General features: G+C 43.3%; 1 protein-coding gene and 1 long non-coding RNA gene across 4 annotated transcripts in view; one reads left to right on the top strand and one right to left on the bottom strand.

Annotated features, from left to right (window-relative positions):
- Positions 1-670: 670 nt before the first annotated feature.
- On the top strand, positions 671-18,465 carry LOC123747167 (uncharacterized). Of its 3 annotated transcripts, none has more exons than XM_069313946.1 (3): positions 773-1,135; positions 4,259-4,400; positions 11,841-18,465. In XM_069313946.1, exon 3 carries the CDS (start codon positions 13,794-13,796, stop codon positions 14,820-14,822), a length of 1,029 nt encoding a protein of 342 aa, XP_069170047.1. In that variant the 5' UTR covers positions 773-1,135; positions 4,259-4,400; positions 11,841-13,793; the 3' UTR covers positions 14,823-18,465. The 3 variants fall into 2 exon arrangements, with proteins under 3 accessions (XP_069170048.1, XP_069170047.1, XP_069170049.1); XM_069313947.1 differs by lacking the exon at positions 773-1,135 and adding an exon at positions 671-752.
- A 4,022-nt stretch (positions 18,466-22,487) lies between these two features.
- The window catches only part of LOC138357276 (uncharacterized), a 12,388-nt gene continuing 7,151 nt past the window's right edge, over positions 22,488-27,724 (bottom strand). The window contains exons 3-5 of the long non-coding RNA XR_011224899.1: positions 26,854-26,955; positions 26,614-26,660; positions 22,488-24,128 (exon numbers count right to left, since the gene is read on the bottom strand). This is a non-coding gene — a long non-coding RNA (uncharacterized lncRNA). The remainder of the gene's footprint in view (positions 24,129-26,613; positions 26,661-26,853; positions 26,956-27,724) is intronic.

Here is a 27,724-nt window from a genome sequence, read left to right as displayed (position 1 = left end):
ACTGTACTCATAATGACGTCTTTTAATTCCCTAAAAAGACCTATTTTAGTGGAGTAGGTCTCGGACACCATCTTATTTAATCCTAGTACTACTGCTTCTCGGTGTTCTATAAAATTCATTGTCGCCCCGCTGTCAACGAACATAGTAGAGGGTTTCCCATTAATTTTCACTGGGAGGTGATTATGGTCCTCCAGAGCAACCTCCTCTATACCCTCTAGTGTCGGGGGATCACACATTATAGGCTGATGAAGGAAGTATATTGTCAGCACCTCGCCATTGTCGCTGATCTCATAGCACCTGTCTTCGAGTTTTGTTCTTTTTCTGTGGCTATTGTGCTCATCCAGGAGCCTTTTGGATCCGCCTACGACTCTTTTCATGCCAGTAGCCATGACTGAGGAGAGTGGAGAGGGACTGGAGCTGAAGCTCGACCCTTCGTCCATATTCTCGTCTTATATTGGGTCTCTGTCTCGGACTCGAACTGTAAAATATATCCTAGATCCATCATAATATAGTCATGTACATCTTTTAGATTTAACTTTCAATAACGGTTTTGTATTTATAAATTTATATTTTGTGGTAAATACACAAGTAAATACACCAGTAAAGTATATTTTGTATTATAATAATATTTCCAATTTTTGAGAAGAGCGGGAAAATATTAATAATGTGCGCCGTGTTCGGAGACTGGACCAAGTACGAGAAGGTGCAGCCCCGCTGGACGGGGAACAAGGCATATAAACTGCTTTATGCAGGTGCTGACATATATGGGAACCTTTCTAACTTGACTTAGCTCAACCTAACACAACCCAGCCAAATACAGTCTAACCTAAGCTAATACATCCAGGCATAACAATATACAAAAAAGGTTTTAACCAAGAAAACCTGGTCGTATGGTCGTATTTAACCTGGTCGTATTCCAGGGAACATGAGATTAAGGATTTGCTCGAAACGCTACGTGTACTAGTGGCAGTACAAGAATGTAAGAACTCTTGTATATATATAAATAAATAATAACAAAATAATAAATAATAAGAGAAAATGAGATTGTTGGAATGGTCTGGTGTGATAAGCGACCACAACACTCAGTCAGCTGAGGGGAGTCTCTCTCTCTCTCTCTCTCTCTCGCGCGCTCAAGGTAATGTTTATATATATTTCTTTATATACACAAGAAGGTACATTGGGGGGGTTATGAGGGTACATAGCAATGATGTTTTTACATTCTTGTAAAGGCACAAACACGCATAGCGTTTCTGGCAGGGCCTTAACCTAAATGATTTTGAAGTAGGTAATTTGTAGCAAAATGTTGGCCTGTGATGGAGTTGTTTTGAGATAAGGACGTTTTTATTTCAGTTGTCTCTCATGAAATTACTTGCGGCACTTTACTAAATCCATAGTGAGGGGGATGAAATGATGGCTGTAAGTGAAGAGTCAGAATGAAACGAAATTCATATCATATATCTGGTAATAATTTATATTTTTTTTAAGGTAATAAAGAATTACCTACAGTTTTTTTTTACAGTCTCCGTGGTGTAGTGGTAAGACACTCGCCTGGCGTTCCGCGAGCGCTATGTCATGGGTTCGTATCCTGGCCGGGGAGGATTTACTGGGCGCAATTCCTTAACTGTAGCCTCTGTTTAACGCAACAGTAAAATGTGTACTTGGATGAAAAAACGATTCTTCGCGGCAGGGGATCGTATTCCAGGGACCATAGGATTAAGGACTTGCCCGAAACGCTACGCGTACTAGTGGCTGTACAAGAATGTAACAACTCTTGTATATATCTCAAAAAAAAAAAAAAAAAAAAAAAAAATTATTCAGGGCTGTGGTTTATAGTGAAGTTCTGGGGGGAGATTCCCTGGACAATTTTAGATTATATGAAGTTCACTATGGATTTTCCCATATGAAGATGTATTTGGTTAGGGTAAGATGTATTTGGTTAGGGTAAGATGTATTTGGTTAGGGTAAGATATAGGATTGGTATAAGATATAGGATATAAGATATAAGATATAAGAGGGAGCCGGTCGGCCAAGCGGACAGTACGCTGGACTTGTGATCCTGGGTACGATCCCAGGCACTGGCGAGAAACAATGGGCAGAGTTTCTTTCACCCTATGCCCCTGTTACCTAGCAGTAAAATAGGTACCTGGGAGTTAGTCAGCTGTCACGGGCTGCTTCCTGGGGGTGGAGGCCTGGTCGAGGACCAGGCCACGGGGACACTAAAGCCCCGAAATCATCTCAAGGTAACCTCAAGGTAAGATGTATTTGGTTAGGGTAAGATGTATTTGGTTAGGGTAAGATATATTTGGTTAGGTTAAGATATTTTTGGTTAGGTTAAGATATTTTTGGTTAGGGTAAGATGTATTTGGTTAGGGTAAGATGTATTTGGTTAGGGTAAGATATATTTGGTTAGAGTAAGATGTATTTGGTTAGGGTAAGATGTATTTGGTTAGGGTAAGATATATTTGGTTAGGGTAAGATATATTTGGTCAGAGTAAGATATTTTTGGTTAGGTTAAGATATTTTTGGTTAGGGTAAGATGTATTTGGTTAGGGTAATATGTATTTGGTTAGGGTAAGATATATTTGGTTGGAGTAAGATGTATTTGGTTAGGGTAAGATGTATTTGGTTAGGGTAATATATTTTTGGTTAGAGTAAGATGTATTTGGTTAGAGTAAGATTTATTTGGTTAGGGTAAGATTTATTTGGTTAGGGTAAGATATATTTGGTTAGAGTAATATATTTTTGGTTAGGTTAAGATATTTTTGGTTAGGGATAAGATGTATTTGGTTAGGGTAAGATGTATTTGGTTAGGGTAAGATGTATTTGGTTAGGGTAAGATGTATTTGGTTAGGGTAAGATGTATTTGGTTAGGGTAAGATGTATTTGGTTAGGGTAAGATGTATTTGGTTAGGGTAAGGTATATTTGGTTAGGGTAAGATACATTTGGTTAGGGTAAGATATATTTGGTTAAGGTAAGATATTTTTGATTAGGATAATAGGATAAGTTAGGTCATTTCAGATTATTTTGGGATGGGTAAGAGTGGTTGGTTGGCCACAGCTCTCAGTCTTGTCGCCAAGTTGTTTAACAGCCAGGTACCCAATCACTGCTGGGTGTACAGATGCGTACAGTTAATGATTGGCGCCTTCCCGGTCAGGATGCAAACCCAGGCCAAAGCACTTGAAAAGTGCCGGACGAGTACTTTACCACTGTGCCACAGGTTCATTGTCGAGAGACAGGTAGCCAAATTGTATTAGGCTATGTTAGGCTTATTTTCAGGCCTTCCCCCCCCGAGGTCAAATTATTGACCCCCAGAATGCAACCCCACAACAAGCTGACTAACTCCTGGGTTATCTTGAGATGATTTCTGGGCTTTAGTGTCCCCGCGGCTCGGTCCTCGACCAGGCCTCCACCCCCAGGAAGCAGCCGTGACAGCTGACTAACACCCAGGTAAATATTTACTGCTGGGTAACAGGGGCATAGGGTGAAAGAAACTCTGCCCATTGTTTCCCGCCGGTGCCCGGGATCGAACTCGGGACCACAGGATCACAAGTCCAGTGTGCCGTCCACTCGGCCGACCGGCTCCCCCACTGTTCCACTACCGGGTACTGTTCCTATTTTTCTGCTAGGTGAACAAGGAGCATTAGGTGATAGGAAATGTGCATAAACATTTCTGTTCTGCCCAGGATTTGAACCCAGAATTCCCGCGTTTGAGTCGAGAATGAACCCAGCTACAATGTGGGATAATATTAAGATGAAATTAGGTACTTCATTGTTGTACTTTTGAATAAAGTGTAAGTTGGACAATTTTTTAAATCATTAGGGAGTGAGTTCCTTATATTGGTATACAGTACAGTGTATCTCTTGCCATGACATTATGCCGCAGTGTAATCTGGTCAGTTGCCAAACAAAATACAACGGTTCAGATCGGTGAGGAGGGGAATCATCAAAGATTGTCACCTGTTTTGTTATTCTGTGAGATTCATTTATAATGTTTGTGGCATGTTTTATTTAAACCCGTTCCATTTTTATATCAAATTGGAACAAAAATTGTTATTTTTCTGCTTTGTTACAACACCAAATAATGTTGCTTCATTCTGTAATTGTTTATAAATTTGTTAATCTCACTAGAGATATCCCTGCAGTATCTGGATTGAGAAACTCTAGCTAACATAATGATTCATTATCACCCTAACACATTTCCTAATTCACTCTTTACACAAATATCCGTAAGCCGTTAAGAAAGTGAATTTGTTGCAGCCTCCACACCAAGATCATGGCATCAGGATACTCCCTTGTGAATGGCGAGCAGAGGGGGGTAAGGGGGCAGCGATCGTATGGAACCACAAATCCAACTGTGGGATTTGCTCCTGCAGCAAGTTCAGCAACGGAATTCTTTCAGGTATGCTTCAATTAATCTGACAAAAATAAAATTTAAGGGTTATCAAACAATAATAAATTGTCTTTTAAGCCTAAAAATGTTAGGTCATAAAAGTAATGTGATTTTATCTATAAATTCAATTGGGTTAAAAAATGTAGTGTTATTACTGAATATCTTTTGTGGGGAGGAATCCTTTGTGGCTCTGTGAAGCTAGTATATGCTGAGATGGTACTGTTTACTAGATCACATCAGCCATGGTGTTCTATTGGCCTGCTGGGGACCAGCACCAGAACCTGGCCTTCTCACACAGGTGCAAGGAGTGGTGACATTTATTTTCACCTCCTCCTGGGATCATTCCCAGCATCCCGGGAATGGTCAGGAATTTGACCTTGTGAAATACAGAGTACAGAGGACGGCACAGAGACCTTGTGGGACTGAGGACAGCACGGAGACCTTGTGGGACTGAGCACAGAGGACAGCACAGAGATCTTGTGGGACTGAGGACAGCACCGAGACGTTGTGGGACTGAGCACAGAGGACGGCACAGAGACCTTGTGGGACTGAGGACAGCACGGAGACCTTGTGGAACTGAGCACAGCAAGGAGACCTTGTGGGACTGAGCACACAGGACAGCACAGAGACCTTGTGGGACTGAGCACACAGGACAGCACAGAGACCTTGTGGGACTCAGGACAGCACGGAGACCTTGTGGGACTGAGGACAGCATGGAGACCTTGTGGGACTGAGGACAGCACGGAGACCTTGTGGGACTGAGCACAGCACGGAGACCTTGTGGGACTGAGCACAGCACGGAGACCTTGTGGGACTGAGCACAGCACAGAGACCTTGTGGGACTGAGCACACAGGACAGCACGGAGACCTTGTGGGACTGAGCAAAGCACAGAGACCTTGTGGGACTGAGCAAAGCACGGAGACCTTGTGGGACTGAGCACACAGGACAGCACAGAGACCTTGTGGGACTGAGCACAGCACGGAGACCTTGTGGGACTGAGCACAGAAGACGGCTCGGAGACCTTGTGGGACTGAACACAGAGGATGGCACGGAGAAATTGTGGGACTGAGCACAGAGGACGGCACGGAGACCTTGTGGGACTGAGCACAGAGGACAGCACGGAGACCTTGTGGGGCTGAGCACAGAGGACAGCACGGAGACCTTGTGGGACTGAGCACAGAGGACGGCACAAAGACCTTGTGGGACTGAGGACAGCATGGAGACCTTGTGGGACTGAGCACAGCACAGAGACCTTGTGGGACTGAGCACAGCACGGAGACCTTGTGAGACTGAGCACAGCACGGAGACCTTGTGGGACTGAGCACAGAAGATGGCACGGAGACCTTGTGGGACTGAACACAGAGGATGGCACGGAGACCTTGTGGGACTGAGCACAGAGGACGGCACGGTGACCTTGTGGGACTGAGCACGGAGACCTTGTGGGACTGAGCACAGAGGACAGCACGGAGACCTTGTGGGACTGAGCACAGAGGACAGCACGGAGACCTTGTGGGACTGAGCACAGAGGACAGCACGGAGACCTTGTGGGACTGAGCACAGAGGACGGCACAAAGACCTTGTGGGACTGAGCACACAGGACAGCACAGAGACCTTGTGGGACTGAGGACAGCACAGAGACCTTGTGGGACTGAGGACAGCACGGAGACCTTGTGGGACTGAGCACAGAGGACAGCATGGAGGCCTTGTGGGACTGAGCACAGAGGACAGCACGGAGACCTTGTGGGACTGAGCACAGAGGACAGCACGGAGACCTTGTGGGACTGAGCACAGAGGACGGCACAAAGACCTTGTGGGACTGAGCACACAGGACAGCACAGAGACCTTGTGGGACTGAGGACAGCACAGAGACCTTGTGGGACTGAGGACAGCACGGAGACCTTGTGGGACTGAGCACAGAGGACAGCATGGAGGCCTTGTGGGACTGAGCACAGAGGACAGCACGGAGACCTTGTGGGACTGAGCACAGAGGACGGCACAAAGACCTTGTGGGACTGAGCACAGAGGACAGCATGGAGGCCTTGTGGGACTGAGCACAGAGGACAGCACGGAGACCTTGTGGGACTGAGCACAGAGGACGGCACAAAGACCTTGTGGGACTGAGCACAGAGGACAGCACGGAGACCTTGTGGGACTGAGCACAGAGGACAGCACGGAGACCTTGTGGGACTGAGCACAGAGGACGGCACAAAGACCTTGTGGGACTGAGCACAGAGGACAGCACGGAGACCTTGTGGGACTGAGCACTAGGACGGCACAAAGACCTTGTGGGACTGAGCACACAGGACAGCACGGAGACCTTGTGGGACTGAGAACAGCACAGAGACCTTTTGGGACTGAGGACAGCACGGAGACCTTGTGGGACTGAGCACAGAGTGCTCCAAGTTTAGCTAAGTCATTTGCTTGTAAGGAGGCAATTGATTATCATCTCTGATTGCCTCAGAGCAGCCTGAGGGCAGCATTATACTGAGAAACTCAAGAAAATTTAGTTGACTTGAGGCAAAGTTAAATAATTAATAATTATTGTTATTATTAAAATTAACATAGTTCACCTATAGTAAACAGATATCACCTATGTCTCCTTATTTTAGTATTTTGGATGATTTTAAGGCTTAATAATTAAGGTTGTAGTGAAGTTGTCAGCGAAGATGATAGCTGTTGACGAATGAATACTCTTTAGTAAAGTAGTTTACTCTTTACTGCCCCCTCACTGTCTGGCCCGTTGCCGCCGTGAGGGGGCTTGGTGGGCAGCTGCCGGAGTGTGATGCTCCATGGGTCAGTCCTCTGTCCTTTTGCAGCCTTATGCTCCTGCTGCTGCCTTTACCAATTTTGCCAGACCCCTTTTCCTTTTCCTCATGTTTCATTGTTCTCCCCCCTCTTCTCCTATCAAATTGTCATTTCCTGCTGACCTTTTGCCTGATCTGGTTATTCTTTCAACCTTCTTTTGTTTTGATGCCCGGGTGTTTGAGGAGGCATACTCTTGCACCCGTAGAACTGTAGTACCCAACGTCTCGAGCGAGGGGACCCTTTTATTGTCAATCCTCCTTTCGTAACTGAACCCACTCTCGACGGACTCACGGTTCTTAAGGTGGCGTTTGTGGGGCATATACTCACGACACATCCCTGGGGGGCCTCGGCAAGATCGGCAATAGCTTCTTGTTGGGTGTCCTGCCTCTAATTGTGGCTCCATGGTGGGTGTGGGGGCACATTCGTGAATGAAAGTTTTCCTCGTTTTCATGGCAGATAATGTTTCCCTTGTACCTTCTCAGGCTCGTGGGGTGGGCAACCAAGCCCCCGAGTCGGACTGTGTTGGTCCGACTCGGGGGACCAGGCTACAGGCAGCGGGGGCTACAGGACCAGGCCCTGTAGCCCCCGCTGCATTAGGCCTCAACGACCTGACTACTCCTCTCAGCTCCCCTCCCTCCTCTGCGGTAGGGTCAAGTTCCCAGCCCCCAGTGGTGACCACCTCGTCTCCTGGCACGGCTTTGTCTCTCATTGTGACTACTGTGCCTTTTACCCCCTCTCTCTGGGGGTTCTCAACGCCGTCCTCGCCACGGCCGCATTCGCACGATCCCTTCCCGTAATAATACTTACAATGCCTTGTTTGGTCCCGCTACGTGGGCTAAATACTTTGATCTCCACCATCTGGATTCTACTCCTGACAATTTCTCCCTCCATAAACACCTTGTTTAATACGGTACACGTGTCGTCGCCGCTCCTTCTCAGGATGCAGCTACTCGCTTAGCCGCTTTGTCCTGCATTGGAGAGACCCCTGTTCGGGTCTCCAAAAACGCTCGGTTAAATGCCAGTGTTGGCACTGTTCTCCTCCCACACCATGTTGCAACTGGTGTTTGGGACCTCAGAGATTGCCATGAGGATATTAAACATATCCTTGAAGCCCAAGGCCATTCTGTCCTCCAGGTGGACACGTTTACTCGACCCCCTCGTGGTCGTCGCTGTCAGCCCCTTCGAGTTGTAAAAGTCACCTTTGATAGTAGGGCCCTTCCGCCTTCTATTATTCTTGCTGGTGCCGGATGCTCCATTCAGGAGTACATTCCCTCTCCTAGACTTTGCAATAAGTGTTGGAAGTTTGGGCACGGTGTCCTCAAATGCTCCAGTACTGTGTATCTGTGCCCCATGTGTGGGGACAATAGTCATTATAAGTCCGAGTGCACTTCTCCCCAGGCTCGCTGCCTCAATTACGGTGAAGCCCACTCTACCTTCTCACGCTCATGTATGCACTACAAACTCAAGGAAGCCGTCCTCAACTTGAAGCACCGTGATCGTCTGTCTTTTCCTGAAAAGAGACGCCAAGTTCGTTGTGGTGGGCTTGCTGTGGGGAAACTGGTACTATTAAGGGGTAAGGGTAGTTAGAAGACAGAGTATCAAATATGGGAGAGCTAAAAGGCCCGGCCCCCAAAATAAACTATCCACAGTAATAATACCTTGCTACTAGACCATATATGTCAGTCTAAGGGTTGATCAATGCACTTCCACACAGGAAGAAGGGATACTCCTATAATTCATGTACTTATTTATTAACCCCTTAACAGCCCCCCATATACATTCACACCAATAACAATAATAATAATAACTTTACCACACTACCTTACGTTAAAAGCCTTGGTCCACATAGACAGGATACAAGGTTTTACACTGAACACAAGCTAGGGTAAAGCTCTGCTATTGAATAACTTGAAGTTAGAGTCAGCTTAGGGTAGGGGGACCACGTGGTTCCAATGGGACCCCCTTTAGAATAACTAGTAATATAAACCCTAAAAACACCTACTACACATAAAATAGTCTACTCTACACATAGAACATAAGTATGCCAGATATTGAATAATGATGTGCTCAATATACTTGAACAAGACACAGAAATAAGGAAACGAAGAGGAAGGATAGGAGGGAGTTCCTTTCACCACAGCCAGCAACCAGAGAAGACCGCTTCAGTCCAGATCAGCTTCCAGCCAGCTGGCTCGTTGCCGGCAGACTGCTCAACTAATCGTTCTGCGGCCCTATACCAAGTTTACTCAGGTTTACTTTACAAATGATTAGAAAGTAATAGTAAGCATAGTTGTGCCTATGTTATTATTTAATAATCAACCCCCAGCTCAGTCTTTAAATGCTCTTTGAGAAACAAGAATAGTCTTACGTCTGGCAGGGAAGATACAAACAAAGACACATCGGGTTGCGATTTCCTACTCTAACGTAGCTTAATTAGTTAAATTTTGACCTCTGGTTTCCACTGAAGAACCCAGGGTCGTAACATTCGTCGTCGTACCCCTTTCGCGGGTGTCTCCTACGCTCGCATGTTGTGTTCTACCTCTCCTCGTCCTTCCCGTCTTCCTCAGTCTCACAACCGTTTCCAGGCCTTAAACCCATCCACACCCACCACCTCCTCCCCTATTCCTTTGCCTCCTGTCCTGGATAGCCTCCCTTCCGGTTCTCTATCTGGGGTTTCCCCCTTCCTACTTTTATGATCCCAGGTAGCCGAAAAACGAGTCTCCCCATTTAGAATTATTCTATCAAGTCTGACCTGACTAGGAGGTCGGAGATATACAGACATGAAGATTCATATATAAAAATAATTGGGTGAATTTTATAGAGAATTTAACACTTTAGTGCGCGGCACTCGCTGAAAAAAAAAGCGGGTTGTGCGCGCGGCGTTCTGGGCGCTCAAGCGTAAACACAAAAAAGTTTATAATCTTTTCACGCTCCTAACATCAATTCTCGAGCTATGTTTTTCATTTTGGTATCAATGCGTTGGCAATAAAATTCTCTACAAGATCATATGCATAAAATATCACCCAAGCATTTGCTATCCCACCACGAAGTAAATAAACACGAAGATGACTCACCGTGACACCCAAACAGGAAGTAAATGTTCATACTCTTTCGTTTGTTGCCAGCCTCACAGTCATCCTACAGCGCTTATTTTGATATCACTGAACTTGCAATAAAATTCCCCACCCAGACATATGCCTATCAATGTCTAATTATGTTCCGCACGAGTGTGGGAACTGGGCGAAGCGTTAGCTGTGATTTCAGCAGCGACGACACTGTTGTGATGCAGCGCTTTGAAAGTTTAGACTTATTTCACTGTCCTGACATTATTTCTCGAGCTACGTATTTCATTTTTATAGTAATGTGTTCGCAATAGAAAGTTTTATATATAACAATAGAAAGTTCTATAAGAACATGGGTAGAATTGGCCAACAGAGCGTCAAATAAATTTGCGGCAAATAAAATCTTACGCGTGTTTGTACCCGTGAGCGTAAAAAGTTTTTACTTTGCTCATGTTTTTTCAAGTTTATACTTGTTTCACTCCGTTTTTTTTTTTGTATAGTGTTCAGAATAAAATTCTCTACACAGACATATGCATATAAATGTAGAATCATGATCGCGGCCAACACAAGAGTGTGTGGAGTGGGCGATTACCCTCGTTGTGTCACCAACTCAATAGTCTCTCCTCTAAGTTACAATACATTGCCGTTTTCTCAAATAGGCACTGTGCCTATTAGAGAAAACAAAAATTTAATGGCAAACATATTCATACAAACCCCAAGTCGATCAAGTAGTAAATACCCACTATATCACGGTCCGTAAATTTACGTCGTGATCCGACAAGCAGTTAAGCAAAACGCCCATAGTTCCAAGTGGAAAATCCAGGAGAGTGTTAAGAATGTGGGCAGTGAATAAGAAAATAGATAAATGACTTGTTATGAGATGTGGGTAATTTGTTGGAGGCGTAAGGCTCGCTTCGTGGAGGGCTTTCACCCCCATTTGAGTACCAGACATCGCGAGGGGAAGCTGCACTCCGTTTGAGCTCCTGTTGGAGAGGATCCCCTGTTGGATATACCATCTAGAGAAAGGAAGTGTGCAGACGTTCCAGCTGTAGAATCGAGCTGGGAACGTGAGGTCTCAAGTCCTGGACGGCAAGGAGAGTTTGTTAAGCCGCCCAGAGACATTATCGTGGGCCGTGGGAGCGCCCTGATCCGACTGAGTCAGAGGGAGAGCGCCCTCGACTAGACAATCTGTGGTAAGCACGATTTTAAGCCAGTTTATAGTGATTACTTGTAGTTGGTCGTGTGCCCAGCGACAGTAGTGAATGTTTATTGATAAGTTAGACATGTTTTGGTAAGGCAGAAGGCCTAAATAAGAGAGTGGAGGTGGAGGAACATCCTGGAGCATGGAGCGACATCCGTGTCCTCTGAGCGCTGGCAGGTGACTGAAGGAGCCTAGCTCCTGGCGGGGTAGCTGCCTCGAGGGCCGCCTGGCCGGGTGGAGCATGGACCAGCCCAAACGGGGGAGTCCGCTCTCACAGTATGTAGAGAGCAGATAGATGTTGGATGCAAACATATTGTGTGGATTATTTCGTCTATGTGTTTATAAGGAAACATTTTTATTGGTGTGTCAATGGGTTGCAGGTTTGTCTTTGGAAGAAGTTGCTGAGTGGACTTCGAGCCAATAGAGTGAGTTAGTGGAAGAGACTCCAAGACTGTTGAAGGAGTAGTGTACTCTGAGGGAGAGTAGCCATACAGTGAAGAGTAGAACCTCGAGCTGTGAGGAGAAGCAGTGAAGAGGAGTATCACGTGCTTCTGTAATAACAGTGGCAAAACTCCAGTTCTGTTCGAGGAAACGTCATGGTGTAGCAGCCAGGAGAGCTGTGGAGGACCCTAGTAGAAGTGGTAAAGCACCATAGCTGCTCAAGGAAAACTTCATGGTGTAGCAGCCTGGAGGAGCTGCGGAAGATCCTGGTAGATAAACCCGGAAGAACCTGAAATAGATGTCAGGGTAGTGAACTTCCAGATGTGGAAGGGAAGTTCTGGTTGATTACTTGTAGGGGGTTGGTAGAGTGTTTGGTTGTCATTAGCGTGCAAGACGCAGTGAAAGGTGAGTAATTGTTTGCCATTTTTGTGCCAAAGAGGACGTATACTGAAGTATAGAGTTACAGTCGTAGGCTGGATTACCTACAGAGACATACATATGTGTTCTAGGACTGATAGGGTGATCGATTGATCATTGTTGTATATCAAGGAACATTTATGCTAATATTTATGTTATTGCAGCCATACGCTGGCTTTCCTTGTATGTGTTTATAGATATATATTCTCTTGCTGATAGTGCAACAATGTGTTATAAGACTTGACCTATTTGAGGAGGTTGGTAGTATTAGGTGGTGAATCAGGAGATAGGATACCACTTGATAAGCAGATGATAGAGTTCTGATGGTGTTGGAGTGCAACCTGACTGAAATAGTATAGAGTGTAGGATTCATTATTATTATTATATGTGTGTATGTATTTTGTATGTGCTTTGTCCAGTAAATGTATTCAAATTTGCTGGTGTTTGCCCTTGTCCTAGTGAGGCTTCCCAGAAAGTAGGAAAGAAGGAGAGAGAGAGAGAAAGAACCAAGAACCACAGCTGTGTACAGGGTAGAACGGAAAACTAATAAGTCAAAGGGGATTGAGGAGATCATATCACATAAGGAGAGAGTGGGGAGTCACAGCTGCTCGAGTGGGTGTGTGCACGTGACAACGAGGCTAAGTATTGGAGCCGCATCCCCTAAGTGTGTGACGTTGAGCCCCTCTCCAAGAGCCAGAAGCGCTCAGGGTGATCTGGTAAAGTATGAGCACTCTACCGAGTTTTGGGTTGGGTTGTCTGTAGAGAAGGAACAACGACACACTAACACCCAACCCACAATATAATAATTGGGGGCCTGTGTCCAGGAGAGTGAACTGACACACCCACACGCTGTCCAAGAGTAGATTCGTACACCCCTTGTTGAAATAGATACACTGTGTGACCGCAGGTGTATATTCTCTCTCTTGGGAAGACTCACAGGACAAGATGGATAAGGTGCAAGCGTTTGTGGAGTCAGGCAAGCCCGAGGACCTGGAAGGTTGCACGAAGGATCAATTAAAACAAATAGAAAAATGTGGCATTAGATTGAAAGCATCTAAAGTAGCTGGGATGAAGGATGAGATCCTGAGGCAGTTAAGAGCCAAAAGTGAAGCGGCAGAACAAGGAGCCCAAAAAGAAGCTGAAAGTGGAAAGGAGGATGATGGGCAGGATGAAGTGAGATCCCAGGGATCGAGTAGGAGCAGTAAGAGTAGGCACAGTAGCAGGAACAGGAGTCTGGAGAGATTTCAGCTAGAACTCCAGATGCAGCGTGAGGACAAGGAGAGACAGTTCCAGCTGGAAAAGATGAAATTGTAACTCCAGATGAAAAATGAAGCCGAGAGGGAAAAAGAGAAAACCAGACTGGAGGTATAAAAAGAGAATGCAAGACTAGAGATGGAGAAAGAAAAAGAGAAAGCAAGACTAGAGGTGGAGAAAGAAAAAGCCCAGGTCGAAAAAAAAAAGAGAGAACAAAACAAATGCAGATAGAAGCGAATAGAATCTTGGCTGAGCAAAGGATTGAACATTGGTTGCCAGAGAGCACCACCCAGTTATCACACTCACCAGATGTTAGGGTTAGGGAGAAGGACGTTCCCTTGTTTGTTCCCGAAGAGGCGGAGAGCTTTTTTGAGCACTTTGAAAAGGTAGCCAGCATCAAGGAGTGGCCACAGGAGGAATGGGCCCAGCTGGTCCAGTTAAGATTGACTGGTGCAGCCAGGGAGGCATACACCCAATTGTCACTGGAAGAGTGCCAGGATTATGCCACAGTAAAGAGCAGTATACTGCGCTCATTTCAGCTAACCCCAGAAGCTTATAGCAAGTGCTTCAGGGAGATGGTGAAGGTTAGAACATGTACTTTTGCTGAGACAGCAAGGGATCTTGAAAGACGATTCCAGAAATGGATTGAGGCTGCCGGAGTTAGATCTTACGCTGCCCTGAAGCAATTGATGGCCATGGAAAAGTTCTTAGAAATGATGCATCCCGAAACAAAGTTCAAGATCCAAGAAGTGGGGGTAAAGGAGGTGAAAGATGCCGCAGATAGGGCGGATATGATTACTGAAGCATACAAGAGCTTGAGGGAGAACAGAGTGAGAAGCGAGGCGAGACGCAGCAATAGCAGATCCGGTGGAGTCTGGGGAGGAAGAAGTTTTGGGGGGCAGACAAGCAGACCAGCTAGTTTTAAGCCCCAGGAAGGAAAGTTGCCGAGTCTGCCTGCTGGAAGTAGGCAGGAAAATAAAAATGTGCAGAGGAGAAAAGAGTCCAATGAAGCTCAACAGATTACGAGTAGTACGCCTGACCTGAGGAACTCCAATACGAGTGAGCAGAATCAGAGCCACTCGGGGGCGTATAAGAAAGATTTCTCCCAAATGAGATGCTACAAGTGCAACAGATCGGGTCACATGATGTGCGATTATCGGCAGGGCAAGAGAGTCGTGACCCTAACCACGTGTGATCCCCGGAAGAAGTACGTTGATGTTCAACAAGACAAACCACAGAAGGTAAGGTAGATTTGATGAACGAGCGGTATAGGCCGTTCATTAGTAAAGGTTGGGTCGGCATAGAGGGTCTACCCGAGGTGGAGGTTAGTATCCTCAGGGATACTGGAGCCAATCAGAGTTTGATTCTGAGAGGCCTGATCGGAAACGATCGACTGTTAGCTGGCAGTAGGAGGATAAAGGTACATGGGTTGTTGTCTAAGAGTGACATGCCCATGTGTGCTGTCCAGTTGAAGTCAGATTATTTGTCGGCGGAGGTGATGTTGGGAGTGTGCCCCGACATACCTGTTCCAGGAGTCCAAGTGATCCTGGGGAATGACTTGTGCGGGACAAAGGTGTTGCGAAGAGTCATGGCGGAGACTGTGCCAGAGGAGTGCCCAGAAGGCCACGGCATGGGTGGGACACCTGAGAGTGTGAACCTGACTGACATCCGAGGAGATGAGTCAGGAGACCGCCAAGCAATTCAGTACCTTGTCTCAGTAGTAATGAAGGCAGAGGTGGCCGACGAGGAAGACGCTGGAGAAGATGAGATGGTGTCGATTCAACCGGTGGAAGATATCGTCGTAGATATAGCGTGGTTATTTGAGGAAGGTCCGGCTCAGGAAGATGAAGTCTCGGTGAGGCCAGAAGTGAAGATGCCGCAGCCAAAGAAGAATACTGTGAAGAGAGCGGACTTGAGTAGAGCCCAGCCCGCTGAAATTAAGAGCTGGAAGGTGAATACAACTTGCTGAGTAGAAATGAGGAAGGATGTGGACATACTGAGGATAGGAGTAGAGCGTCAAGTTGTCCACGAGCACAGAGGCATATGGATAGTGGAGTTAAGTTGTTTGAGGTGTCAGGAGTTGACATGTTATACAGAAAACGTGGAGGAGAGATAGTGAAGAAGAGTAATAGCCGAGAAAATGAAAGGAGAAGAGACAGTATGTGTGGAGAGATGCTTACGAGCACTCTAGGAGAGGTAAAGCGACATGTACAGTCGAGTGTTGTTGGGTGTAGTACAGTGCTTGAAGAAACTTTTAGGGAACGGAGAAGAGATGGAGTTGTATAGAGGTGAGAAGTGTGGGAAGAGGATGATGATACAAGCATGGAGGAATAGAAGAAATCCGAGGACTTGATGGAAGACAAACAGGATGAGGTCTCGGATAAATGAGGAGATGAAAGGGAGGATAGTCGGTAAAGACGAGGGAGTGAAGTATGATGACGGGAGACAGAAGTATAATGGCAGTAGATGGAAGTGTGAAGACGACAGAGGAGGTACAGACAGTAGATGTCTGACTCTGGACGTGAAGAGAAGAAGACAAGGAAACGGAGGGAGGAAACAATAAGTAGAGTGGACCATATACCATCCAGGAGGCACTAGGGGATGTGAATTATGTAATACACATACCAGATCATCTGAGGAAGTCGCAGGTTTGCCACGTGAACATGATAAAGAGGTACTATGATAGAGATGAGCCTCTAGGCGATGAAGAACAGATAGAAACCCCGTCACTGATGACTGTGCTTTGTGTGGGAGACGGCATAGGAATAGAAGAGGAGAACTGTAAGTTAGAGAGGGCCGATGGCACGAAGATATCGAATACGGAAAGCCTGGCCAAGATAGGTGAGCGTCTGGGTTATTTGGAGGATGACCAACGCCAGGAACTAGTGGAGATCCTACGGAGGAATAAGTCGTTATTCACGGACGTGCCCAGAAAACACCGCGGAATGGTGCATGAATTGAATGTAGGGAGTGCTGACCCCATCAAGCAGCACCCTTACAGAGTTAACCTGGAGAAAGCAGCGGCGATGAGAGCAGAAGTAAAGTATCTGCTAGATAACGACTTGGCAGAGGTTAGCAACAGTGACTGGAGTTCGCCGTGCCTCCTCGTGAAGAAGAGTGATGGCACTTACCGGTTCTGCACTGATTATAGGAAAGTGAATGCAGTCACAGTTGCTGACTCGTTCCTGATACTACGCATTGATGATTGCATAGATCGGATTGGGAGTGCACGGTATGTCTCGAAAATAGACCTGCTGAAGGGATACTACCAGATTCCCCTGTCCGAGGAGGCCAAGAGGATCTCAGCGTTTGTGACACCCGACGGCTTGTACCAATATAAAGTGGTGCTGTTCGGAATGAAGAATAGTGGTAGTTGTTTCCAACGAGTAATGAATCAGGTATTACAAGGCGCGACCGGATGTGCAGTGTACATCGATGATATTGTAGTGTTCGCTGATTCCTGGAAAGATCACGTGGATTAATCTTTAGATTTGTTTGATCGATTGGAGAAGGCCAACATGACGATCAACTTATAAAAAGTGAGTTTGGGAGAGCCCGCCTGGAGTACCTTGGGTATATAGTAGGGCAAGGCGAGGTTGCTCCGGTAAGAACAAAGGTGGAGGCCATTGACAACTTCCCAGTGCCCAGGAGTAAGAAAGAATTGTTGAGATACCTCGGTATGATTGGATATTACCGGAAGTTCTGCGGAAATTTCTCCACCATAGCCGCTCCTATGACGAGTTTGCTATGAAAGAACAAAAAGTGGGAGTGGAATGGAATAGCACAAGAAGCGTTTGAAAAGATCAAAAGACTGTTGACCGAGGCACCTGTACTAGTGTCGCCAGATTTTGGAGCGCTGTTTACGTTATTTGTGGATGCCAGTGATATAGGGGCCGGAGCTGTACTGACACAGCAGAATGGTGGAATTTACCGCCCCGTGTCCTTCTTCTCGAAGAAGTTCGTTAAGCACCAGAGGTCGTACAGTACGGTCGAGAAAGAGACTTTGGCCCTGGTAATGGCATTGAAACATTTTGAAGTGTATGTGAGTGGGGGAGGACACCCAGTGACGGTGTATACAGACCATAATCCCCTAGTTTTCCTGAGAAAAATGAAGCATGCGAACCAGAGGTTAACCAGATGGTTTTTATTGCTCCAAGAGTATGACCTGGTGATAACGCACATAAGGGGGCGAGACAATGTAGTAGCTGATGCGTTATCTCGAGCCTAGCCACTAGAATAGTGGCTAGAATTTTAGTGATATAAGGAAGGTTGTGTGGACCAACATTTCTTCAAAAGATCTATATTTTGCCTTGCAAACCCTAATGCAGTATTGGTATACTCCAAATTGGTAATGAGCCATGAGATGCTTCTGAATTTGATCTTAACTTTAAATTGCTCAAGTATTTTCTATCTTGTATTAATCAGTGGTTGTAAATATCATGTGATGCATCTGTTGCTGAAAAAGGCACATTGATTAGAAATAGTCATAGAAATAGAAAAATATTCTCTTGAACTATAATTCCAATAAAAGTCATTACTTCATACATAAATGTTTGAGAACCAATCTGTATGTTACATGTTTTTTATTCTAAGTGTCAACTTTAATTACAGTAAAGATGTACATTTTATGGGCATTGATTAAATATTTAATTTTTTATTTTTGTTTGCCTAAAGATCAGGCCAGAAAATACTAGAAAACGATACTTAATTTTAAATGTTAAAAGAAAACAATTTAGGGTTTGAAGACTAAGTTTATTTATTGAGTTTACTAGGAAGCTAAAGATGATAATTTTGGTAACTTGGTTGTGATAGATATATGCTTAAGGAGCGTTGAGGATTGAGGATACGATCTTGTTATGAACTTGAGCAATACAACAAAATATAAATATAACTTTGCCAAAATTTGAAGACGTCCTGATGCCGGGGGAGCCGGTGGGCCGAGCGGACAGCACGCTGGACTTGTGATCCTGTGGTCCTGGGTTCGATCCCAGGCGCCGGCGAGAAACAATGGGCAGAGTTTCTTTCACCCTATGCCCCTGTTACCTAGCAGCAAAATAGGTACCTGGGTGTTAGTCAGCTGTCACAGGCTGCTTCCTGGGGGTGTAGGCCTGGTCGAGGACCAGGCTGCGGGGACACAAAAGCCCCGAAATCATCTCAAGATAATCTCAAGATAAAGATCAGGTAAGGGAACATAACACCAGCTCATGTTGGGTCAGGGAGGCTAGGTCATGTCAGGTCAGTTGACTACATGTTTGCCAGTACTACTGCCTCTGAGAGCTCCACCTACTGGGATCCAAGTCCTTTATGGGTACCTGCAAAGCATCCAAACACCACTCAGAAACCACCACCACCACCAGAAACAGAAGATTTTTGGACCTGTAAATTTGTAGACCTCATCCTGGAAACATTCTTGTATCAACATGTTAAACAAGCTACGAGGATGAGGGAAGGGGACGTTCCCTCCATGCTAGATTTGATATTTACCAGGAAGGAGGAAGAGATATTTGACATTCAGTACCTTCCTCCCTTGGGTAAAAGTGACCATGTCTTTTTGGGAATAAAGTATGCAATGCGTTATAAGCTGGAAGAAAATAAGGAGGTTGAAGCAGTTGAAAAACCAGACTTCAGGAGAGGACATTATGGTGACCTTAGAAATTTTTTTAGTGAGTATAATTGGACAGACTTGATGCTAGGCAAGGAAGTGAATGAGATGTATGGCAAGTTTTGTGAAATATATGATAAAGGCACAAAAAAATTTATACCAAAACAGAGATGCAGAACTAGGAAACAGGATTGGTTCAATAGAAATTGCGAGAGGGCTAGAGACCGAAAGACACAAAAATGGAATCAATACAGGAAGAGGCCGAACCCCCAAACATACCAGCGATACAAAGATGCGAGAAACAACTACACGGCAGTGAGGAGAGAGGCAGAAAGAAATTTTGAAAAAGGGATTGCGGACAAATGTAAAACAGAACCAGGTCTATTCTATAAATTCATAAACAACAAATTGCAGGTAAAGGATAATATTCAGAGGTTGAAAATGGGAAATAGATTCACGGAAGATGAAAAGGAAATGTGTGAAACACTAAACGAAAAGTTCCAAAGTGTGTTTGTACAAAATGAAATCTTTAGGGAACCAGATACAATAAGAATTCCAGAGAACAACATAGAACACATAGAGGTGTCTAGAGACGAAGTGGAAAAAATGCTCAAAGAGCTCGCTAAGAACAAAGCAGCTGGCCCAGATGGCGTTTCACCATGGGTTCTGAGAGAATGTGCATCTGAGCTCAGCATTCCACTTCACCTGATCTTTCAGGCATCCCTGTGTACAGGAATCGTAGCAGACGGGTGGAAACAGGCTAACATAGTTCCAATCTACAAAAGTGGCAGCAGGGAAGACCCCCTCAATTATAGACCTGTATCATTGACAAGTGTAATAGTGAAAGTATTGGAAAAACTAATCAAAACTAAATGGGTAGAACACCTAGAGAGAAATGATATAATATCAGACAGACAGTATGGTTTTCGATCTGGAAGATCCTGTGTATCGAATTTACTAAGTTTCTATGATCGAGCCACAGAGATATTACAGGAAAGAGATGGTTGGGTTGACTGCATCTATCTGGACCTAAAAAAGGCTTTCGACAGAGTTCCACATAAGAGGTTGTTCTGGAAACTGGAAAATATTGGAGGGGTGACAGGTAAGCTTCTATCATGGATGAAAAATTTTCTGACTGATAGAAAAATGAGGGCAGTAATCAGAGGCAATGTATCAGAATGGAGAAATGTCACAAGTGGAGTACCACAGGGTTCAGTTCTTGCACCAGTGATGTTTATTGTGTACATAAATGATCTACCAGTTGGTATACAGAATTATATGAACATGTTTGCTGATGATGCTAAGATAATAGGAAGGATAAGAAATTTAGATGACTGTCATGCCCTTCAAGAAGACCTGGACAAAATAAGTATATGGAGCACCACTTGGCAAATGGAATTTAATGTTAATAAATGTCATGTTATGGAATGTGGAATAGGAGAACATAGACCCCACACAACCTATATATTATGTGAGAAATCTTTAAAGAATTCTGATGAAGAAAGAGATCTAGGAGTGGTTCTAGATAGAAAACTATCACCTGAGGACCACATAAAGAATATTGTGCAAGGAGCCTATGCTATGCTTTCTAACTTCAGAATTGCATTTAAATACATGGATGGCGATATACTAAAGAAATTGTTCATTACTTTTGTTAGGCCAAAGCTAGAATATGCAGCTGTTGTGTGGTGCCCATATCTTAAGAAGCACATCAACAAACTGGAAAAGGTGCAAAGACATGCTACTAAGTGGCTCCCAGAACTGAAGGGCAAGAGCTACGAGGAGAGGTTAGAAGCATTAAATATGCCAAAACTAGAAGACAGAAGAAAAAGAGGTGATATGATCACTACATACAAAATAGTAACAGGAATTGATAAAATCGACAGGGAAGACTTCCTGAGACCTGGAATTTCAAGAACAAGAGGTCATAGATTTAAACTAGCTAAACACAGATGCCGAAGAAATATAAGAAAATTCACCTTCGCAAATAGAGTGGTAGACGGTTGGAACAAGTTAAGTGAGAAGGTGGTGGAGGCCAAGACCGTCAGTAGTTTCAAAGCGTTATATGACAGAGAGTGCTGGGAAGACGGGACACCACGAGCGTAGCTCTCATCCTGTAACTACACTTAGGTAATTACCAGGAACACAGCTTATTAGTACTGTACACCACAATCAAGGACAAAGAAGAAACATCTTCTTGAGCGGTTATCTTGAGATGATTTCGGGGCTTTTTAGTGTCCCCACGGCCCAGTCCTCGACCAGGCCTCCACCCCCAGGAAGCAGCCAATGACAGCTGATTAACACCCAGGTACCTATTTTACTGCTAGGTAACAGGAGCATCGGGTGAAAGAAACTCTGCCCATTGCTTCTCGCTGGCGCCCGGGATCGAACCCAAGACCACAGGATCACAAGTCCAGCGTGCTGTCCGCTCGGCTCACCGGCTCCCCCGGCATCAGGACTTCTTCAAATTTTGGTAAAGTTATATTTATATTTTGTTGTAGTATTGCTCAAGGTCATAACAAGGTCATAACCTCAATCCTCCTCAACGCTCCTTAACTCCTCCTTAAGCTCCTTAATCTACCACAACCAAGTTACCAAAATTATCATCTTTAGCTTCCTACTAAGATCAATAAATGACAGACTTGTCTTCAGAGCCTAAATTGTTTTCTTTTAACATTTTAAATTAAATATAGTTTTCTAGTATTTTCTAGCCTGATCTTTAGGCAAACAAAAATAAAAAATTAAATATTTAATCAATGCCTATAAAATGTACATCTTTACTGTAATTAAAGTTGACACTTAGAATAAAAAACATGTAACATACAGATTGGTTCTCAAACATTTATGTATGAAGTAATGACTTTTATTGGAATTATAGTTCAAGAGAATATTTTCTATTTCTATGACTATTTCTAATCAACGTGCCTCTTTCAGCAACAGATGCATCACATGATGATATTTACAACCACTGATTAATACAAGATAGAAAATACTTGAGCAATTTAAAGTTAAGATCAAATTCAGAAGCATCTCATGGGTCATTACCAATTTGGAGTATACCAATACTGCATTAAGGTTTGCAAGGCAAAATATAGATCTTTTGAAGAAATGTTGGTCCACACAACCTTCCTTATATCACTAAAAATCAAAATTGTAATAATTTACTGTCTAATAGTATTTGAAAAAATGAAAATGAATTAGTCATTTCACAAACACTATACCAGCATTTCTACTACCAGTTAGAATGTGTGTTCCTAACTGCTGTTTCATATATGCTTTTGATAACATGAGGCAAATGGAAATAAAAAGCAAGTCAGTTTACAAAAACATTGTTTCATTTTGTACAACAACTGCTATACAAAAACTAATGCATGTGGTTTGTCCATGTTTCATCACAAAAAGCATTGAGCAAAACTTGAGCAGTTTCCTTCGCCTGATGCATCAATATTTTTTTTCGCTCCACAAACTAACAACACAAGAATAACATTAATAATAAATAATGAATATTTATATAAACAGAAATGGTTATTTCATGTTATGCAGGGTAAATATGACTTCTGGTGTTACCATGAGAGTACCTGAGGCGTATGAACCAAAGTTAGCTTCCAAAAGTCACTGGGACATACGGAAACTAGGGGGAGAAACTCCATTACACATACAATGGAGTTCCAACAAATCTTCTCACAGAGAAGATGATTTTCAAAATTAAAAAACCCTCACAACATAACACATACATGCTGATGATACAAGCTCTGCGTAGTATGATTATGATTATGATGCATAAGTAGTAAGTACAATACAAAAAGAGCCATACCCAAACTAAGCAGACACCAACAGAATATACTACACGTGTGTTGTGAGGCCATATCCAACCACCTGCACCCACCACCAGCACAGCCCCACGCTCCTGACCCTCCCGAGCTGGTCCTCACCACTCCCCCTCTCACCGACTGGCTCACAAAACTATTGACACATTTCATGTACCAAAATTATATCTAATAACCTTCCTTTATATCACACAACCTTTATATATAACCTTTATATCACACAACCTTCCTTATATCACTAAAAATCAAAATTGTAATAATTTACTGTCTAATAGTATTTGAAAAAATGAAAATGAATTAGTCATTTCACAAACACTATACCAGCATTTCTACTACCAGTTAGAATGTGTGTTCCTAACTGCTGTTTCATATATGCTTTTGATAACATGAGGCAAATGGAAATAAAAAGCAAGTCAGTTTACAAAAACTAATGCATGTGGTTTGTCCATGTTTCATCACAAAAAGCATTGAGCAAAACTTGAACAGTTTCCTTCGCCTGATGCATCAATATTTTTTTTCGCTCCACAAACTAACAACACAAGAATAACATTAATAATAAATAATGAATATATATTTAAACAGAAATGGTTATTTCATATTATGTAGGGTAAATATGACTGCTGGTGTTACCATGAGAGTACCTGAGGCGTATGAACCAAAGTTAGCTTCCAAAAGTCACTGGGACATACGGAAACTAGGGGGAGAAACTCCATTACACATACAATGTAGTTCCAACAAATCTTCTCACAGAGAAGATGATTTTCAAAATTAAAAAACCCTCACAACATAACACATACATGCTGATGATACAAGCTCTGCGTAGTATGATTATGATTATGATGCATAAGTAGTAAGTACAATACAAAAAAAAAAAAAAAGAGCGGCTCAAGATTAAACATTTCTAAGTATAGATGACTTTCTGGTTCTAAAAAGTCATGTTGTGGGGAAAGAAAAATGAATCTATATAAAGTGAAAATGTTGAGGTTAAAGATGTCACAACCACAGCCGCAGTAGCAGTATTGGACCGTGGTAGTGACTCATCACAGCCGATGACCAGAAGACCTGTGCAGCGCCTCGTCCTCCAGTGTTGAGGAAGATCCCGAACAGCCACAGAGGAAGGTTGGTTTCTGCAGCAGCAGAAATAAATTGTATCAAATAAATTGTAATCCTTACACACTACAATGCAGTCTTGAAATCAGGAATGCCCTTTCCCATTGCTAAAGGAGGATAAAGTTCTAATTCATGACCCCTAAGTTACATAGTTTCTTGATATAAATCCCATACATCAATGAAAAATAAATTCAGGGACAAAAAGTAATGACATATTTAACCTTATTCCAAGCAATTTTATATTTATAGAGCATATGATGTAGAGTGCAGTATAGAACCACTTTAATGTTGGCTGTGTAAAACCATTATATTTATAATTACAGAAACTTGCTGCATCATGAGAAACTAAAAAAATCATGACTGCCTAATTCAAAGATAAAGTGGTTTCACCTGAATAATCATTTTTAATAATTAAAATCTGTTTCTATCACCACTGGTTGGAACAAGTTAGGCAAAGTGTTGGAGGCCAAAACCATTAGTAGTTTCAATGCACTAAATGACAGTACTTGGAAGACGAGACACCACGAGTGTAGCTCTCATCCTGTAACTAGGTCTCATCCTAATTATTAAGTAATTACTGTACTGCATAAAAATGTAATATCCTCGATATCAAAGTAATTTCCTTAGCTCACAGCTGACACGCATTCACACACATAAGGTAACACCTCCCTCTCTCAAATACCTCTCGACATTTCTGTCGTCTCCTCCTCAGAGTATGTAAATGTATCGGAGATCTTGTGACCCTGCAATATCAAGGGTCATTAGCCAAGGAAATAGTGCACACACTGTAAAGCAGGTGAAGGCAGGATAGGAACTGATGAGAAAAAAATTAATCTGCATTATGAACTCCTACTCTTCTCCCCTGTGAAGAAAGAATACACTAATATTAAGGGCGGGAGTTTTGGCTATATTATAAAAGCCGATTTCTCTGGACATGGAACATAGTAAGAAGAACTGCAACGAGTTCTTCTCTAAGGAGCTGCGAGAAGCAGTGTCGGGAATGGGCATCAAGGACCAGGCGGTCATTCACCTGGTGGTGTCTTGCTCCGAGATAGACCTGGGCAACATCAAGCAGTCAGACATGTCTCTCGAACAAGACTTTCAGGGTGATGTTTCTGGCGACTACAAGGCAGCCCATCGTTAAGGAGTAGGAGTGGTGGAAGAACACTTCCATATATTTCCAAAGATAAAGAGACAAAATTACTCAAAATGGTCAGAAGCCCTGTATATCAACCATGAGTCTTAACAGAATAATTTGGGATACAGAAATGTGGTGTTTCTTTTTACAAATTACAATGCCCACCAGAGACAACCACACTGTTTATAGATGATCACACAAACCCAGTTCATTAAATTACATTCACTCTTGCATGTATTTTAAATCGGTAATGCTATAACAATACCAACTGCATATATTATATGAAGACAAAATACAATGTGAGAATCATCACCCTTTGCTGGTACTTTTACAAATGTATACATATACTATATAGATAATACATGTGAGTGTGTCCCTCTAAGAAGTGATGTCTATATATAAAGGCATAACCAAAGCAATAATAAGAGACTAAGTCTACAGTGTAGATAAGAAAGCATATATACACATGCAGAAAACACCAGTTACTACAATACACTAGGAAGACTAAGATGGCTTATTGAACAACTTCACATTACAATACTGTACATATATATATATATAAAAATATATAAACAATTTCAATAAATATAATCACACACAAGATGGAATGTGATTTTAGGAAACAATGACAATGAAAGTAGTGTAATATGAATATCTGAGTATTTAAGAAAAATACAAAATACATATAGAGAAGAAAAGAAAGATATAAATAGTACACCACTCCCAAAGGCAAAAGATTGAAACTTATGTACATAACACAAACATAGGCACAAACATAGGACCTGAAGAATCCCCTAGTCAATACTTGGAGAGCAACATTTATGTGGTTGTGGACTCCGTAAAGAAGATCCAAGCTAAGGACGGCGAGAGGATGTTGACAGAGCGCTGGGAGACGGGACACCACGAACGTAGCTCTCATCCTGTAACTACACTTAGGTAATTACACATGCAAAAACTAAAAGGCACATCCATATCAACATGAAAAGCTCACTTTTTTGCATTAAACGCTATATTTAACAAACTTAAAACTGAGCACTGGGTAATTTGTATAAATATACATACTTTACGTATTAATCAGCTTGTCTTCAATTACGGAGCATATCAATGTCAACTGCATTTAACTTCAAATACATTTTGCATTCAAAGTGTTTTAATGCACCTGCTCCCATGAACCTATTATTTTTTTTTCTCGGGTACTTTTATTTGGCAGTAATATTATGATCCTTAACAAAATCTAACTGAGACTCTGAAAAATGTTTAGTACATCGCTATATTACCACAATAAGTGGACTAAATTATTTACATTTAAAGCTAGACCAATTTAAGGGTTTTCTGTATACTGGTATAAAATGATCTGTACTTACCTTAAAAATTTTTGTTGAAGACGTTATCTAAAACGTCGGTCTCATCTCTGAAATAATTAACATAGAAAATTATAATGGAATACAAGTGATATATGTTAATCTAGTATGTAACTATATTTTTTTTGAATGTGCAAATACTCTTTATTACCAACAAATTTATTCAAACAGAATAGAGCATGATCAATTTTAGACAGAAATACATATGTTTACAAATCTACATATGACTACGGTTTAACTCACTCGCTTGTGTCTGGATACTGGTTCCGCCAGTTGTTTTCGGCGTTTTCGTCATCGTCGTAATCTCCCGTTTCCTCTGTATGATTACTATCGTAGTTCTCCACTCTGGAATTTTTTTTTTTTTTTAATAAATTAAATAGTAGTTATATTGTATATTTTAAATCATAATTTCATTAAATACCATCCATCTGTCTTAAGGAAAGCATGGGTGGTATAATTATATTGTCTTGGTACAATACCAAAACAACTCTCACACAGAGAGAGAGAGAGGGAGAGAAAGGAGGGAGGGAGAGAGAGAGCGAGCAAGGGAGGGAGGGAGAGAAAGGAGGGAGGGAGAGAGAGAGCGAGCAAGGGAGGGAGGGAGAGAGCGAAGGAGGGAGGGAGGGAGAGAGAGGGGAGACAGAGAGAGAGGGAGAGAGCGAAGGAGGGAGGGAGAGAGAGAGCGAGCAAGGGAGGGAGGGAGGGAGAGAGAGAGAGATAGAGAGAGAGTGAAGGAGGGAGGGAGGGAGAGAGAGAGAGATAGAGAGAGAGTGAAGGAGGGAGGGAGGGAGAGAGGTAGAGAGAGGGATGGGGAGAGAGAGAGGGAAGGAGGGAGAGAGAGAGAGGGAAGGAGGGAGAGAGAGAGAGGGGGAGGGAGAGAGAGAGAGGGGGGAAAGAAGGGAGAGAGAGAAAGGGGGAGAGAGTGAGAGGGAGAGCACGAAGGAGGGAAGGAGGGAGAGAGAGAAAGCAAGGGAGGGAGGGAGGGGGAGGGAGAGAGAAAGCAAGGGAGGGAGGGAGAGAGAGAGAGAGAGGGGGGGGGAGAGAGAGAGAGAGAGAGAGAGAGAGAGAGAGAGAGAGAGAGAGAGAGAGAGAGAGAGAGAGGAGAGAGAGAGAG

The sequence above is a fragment of the Procambarus clarkii genome, chromosome 77 (genome assembly GCF_040958095.1).
Source record: "Procambarus clarkii isolate CNS0578487 chromosome 77, FALCON_Pclarkii_2.0, whole genome shotgun sequence".
NCBI classification, from domain to species: domain Eukaryota; kingdom Metazoa; phylum Arthropoda; class Malacostraca; order Decapoda; family Cambaridae; genus Procambarus; species Procambarus clarkii.
Note: the sequence above shows the minus strand (reverse complement) of the source record. Positions and strands in the feature narration are given on the sequence as shown.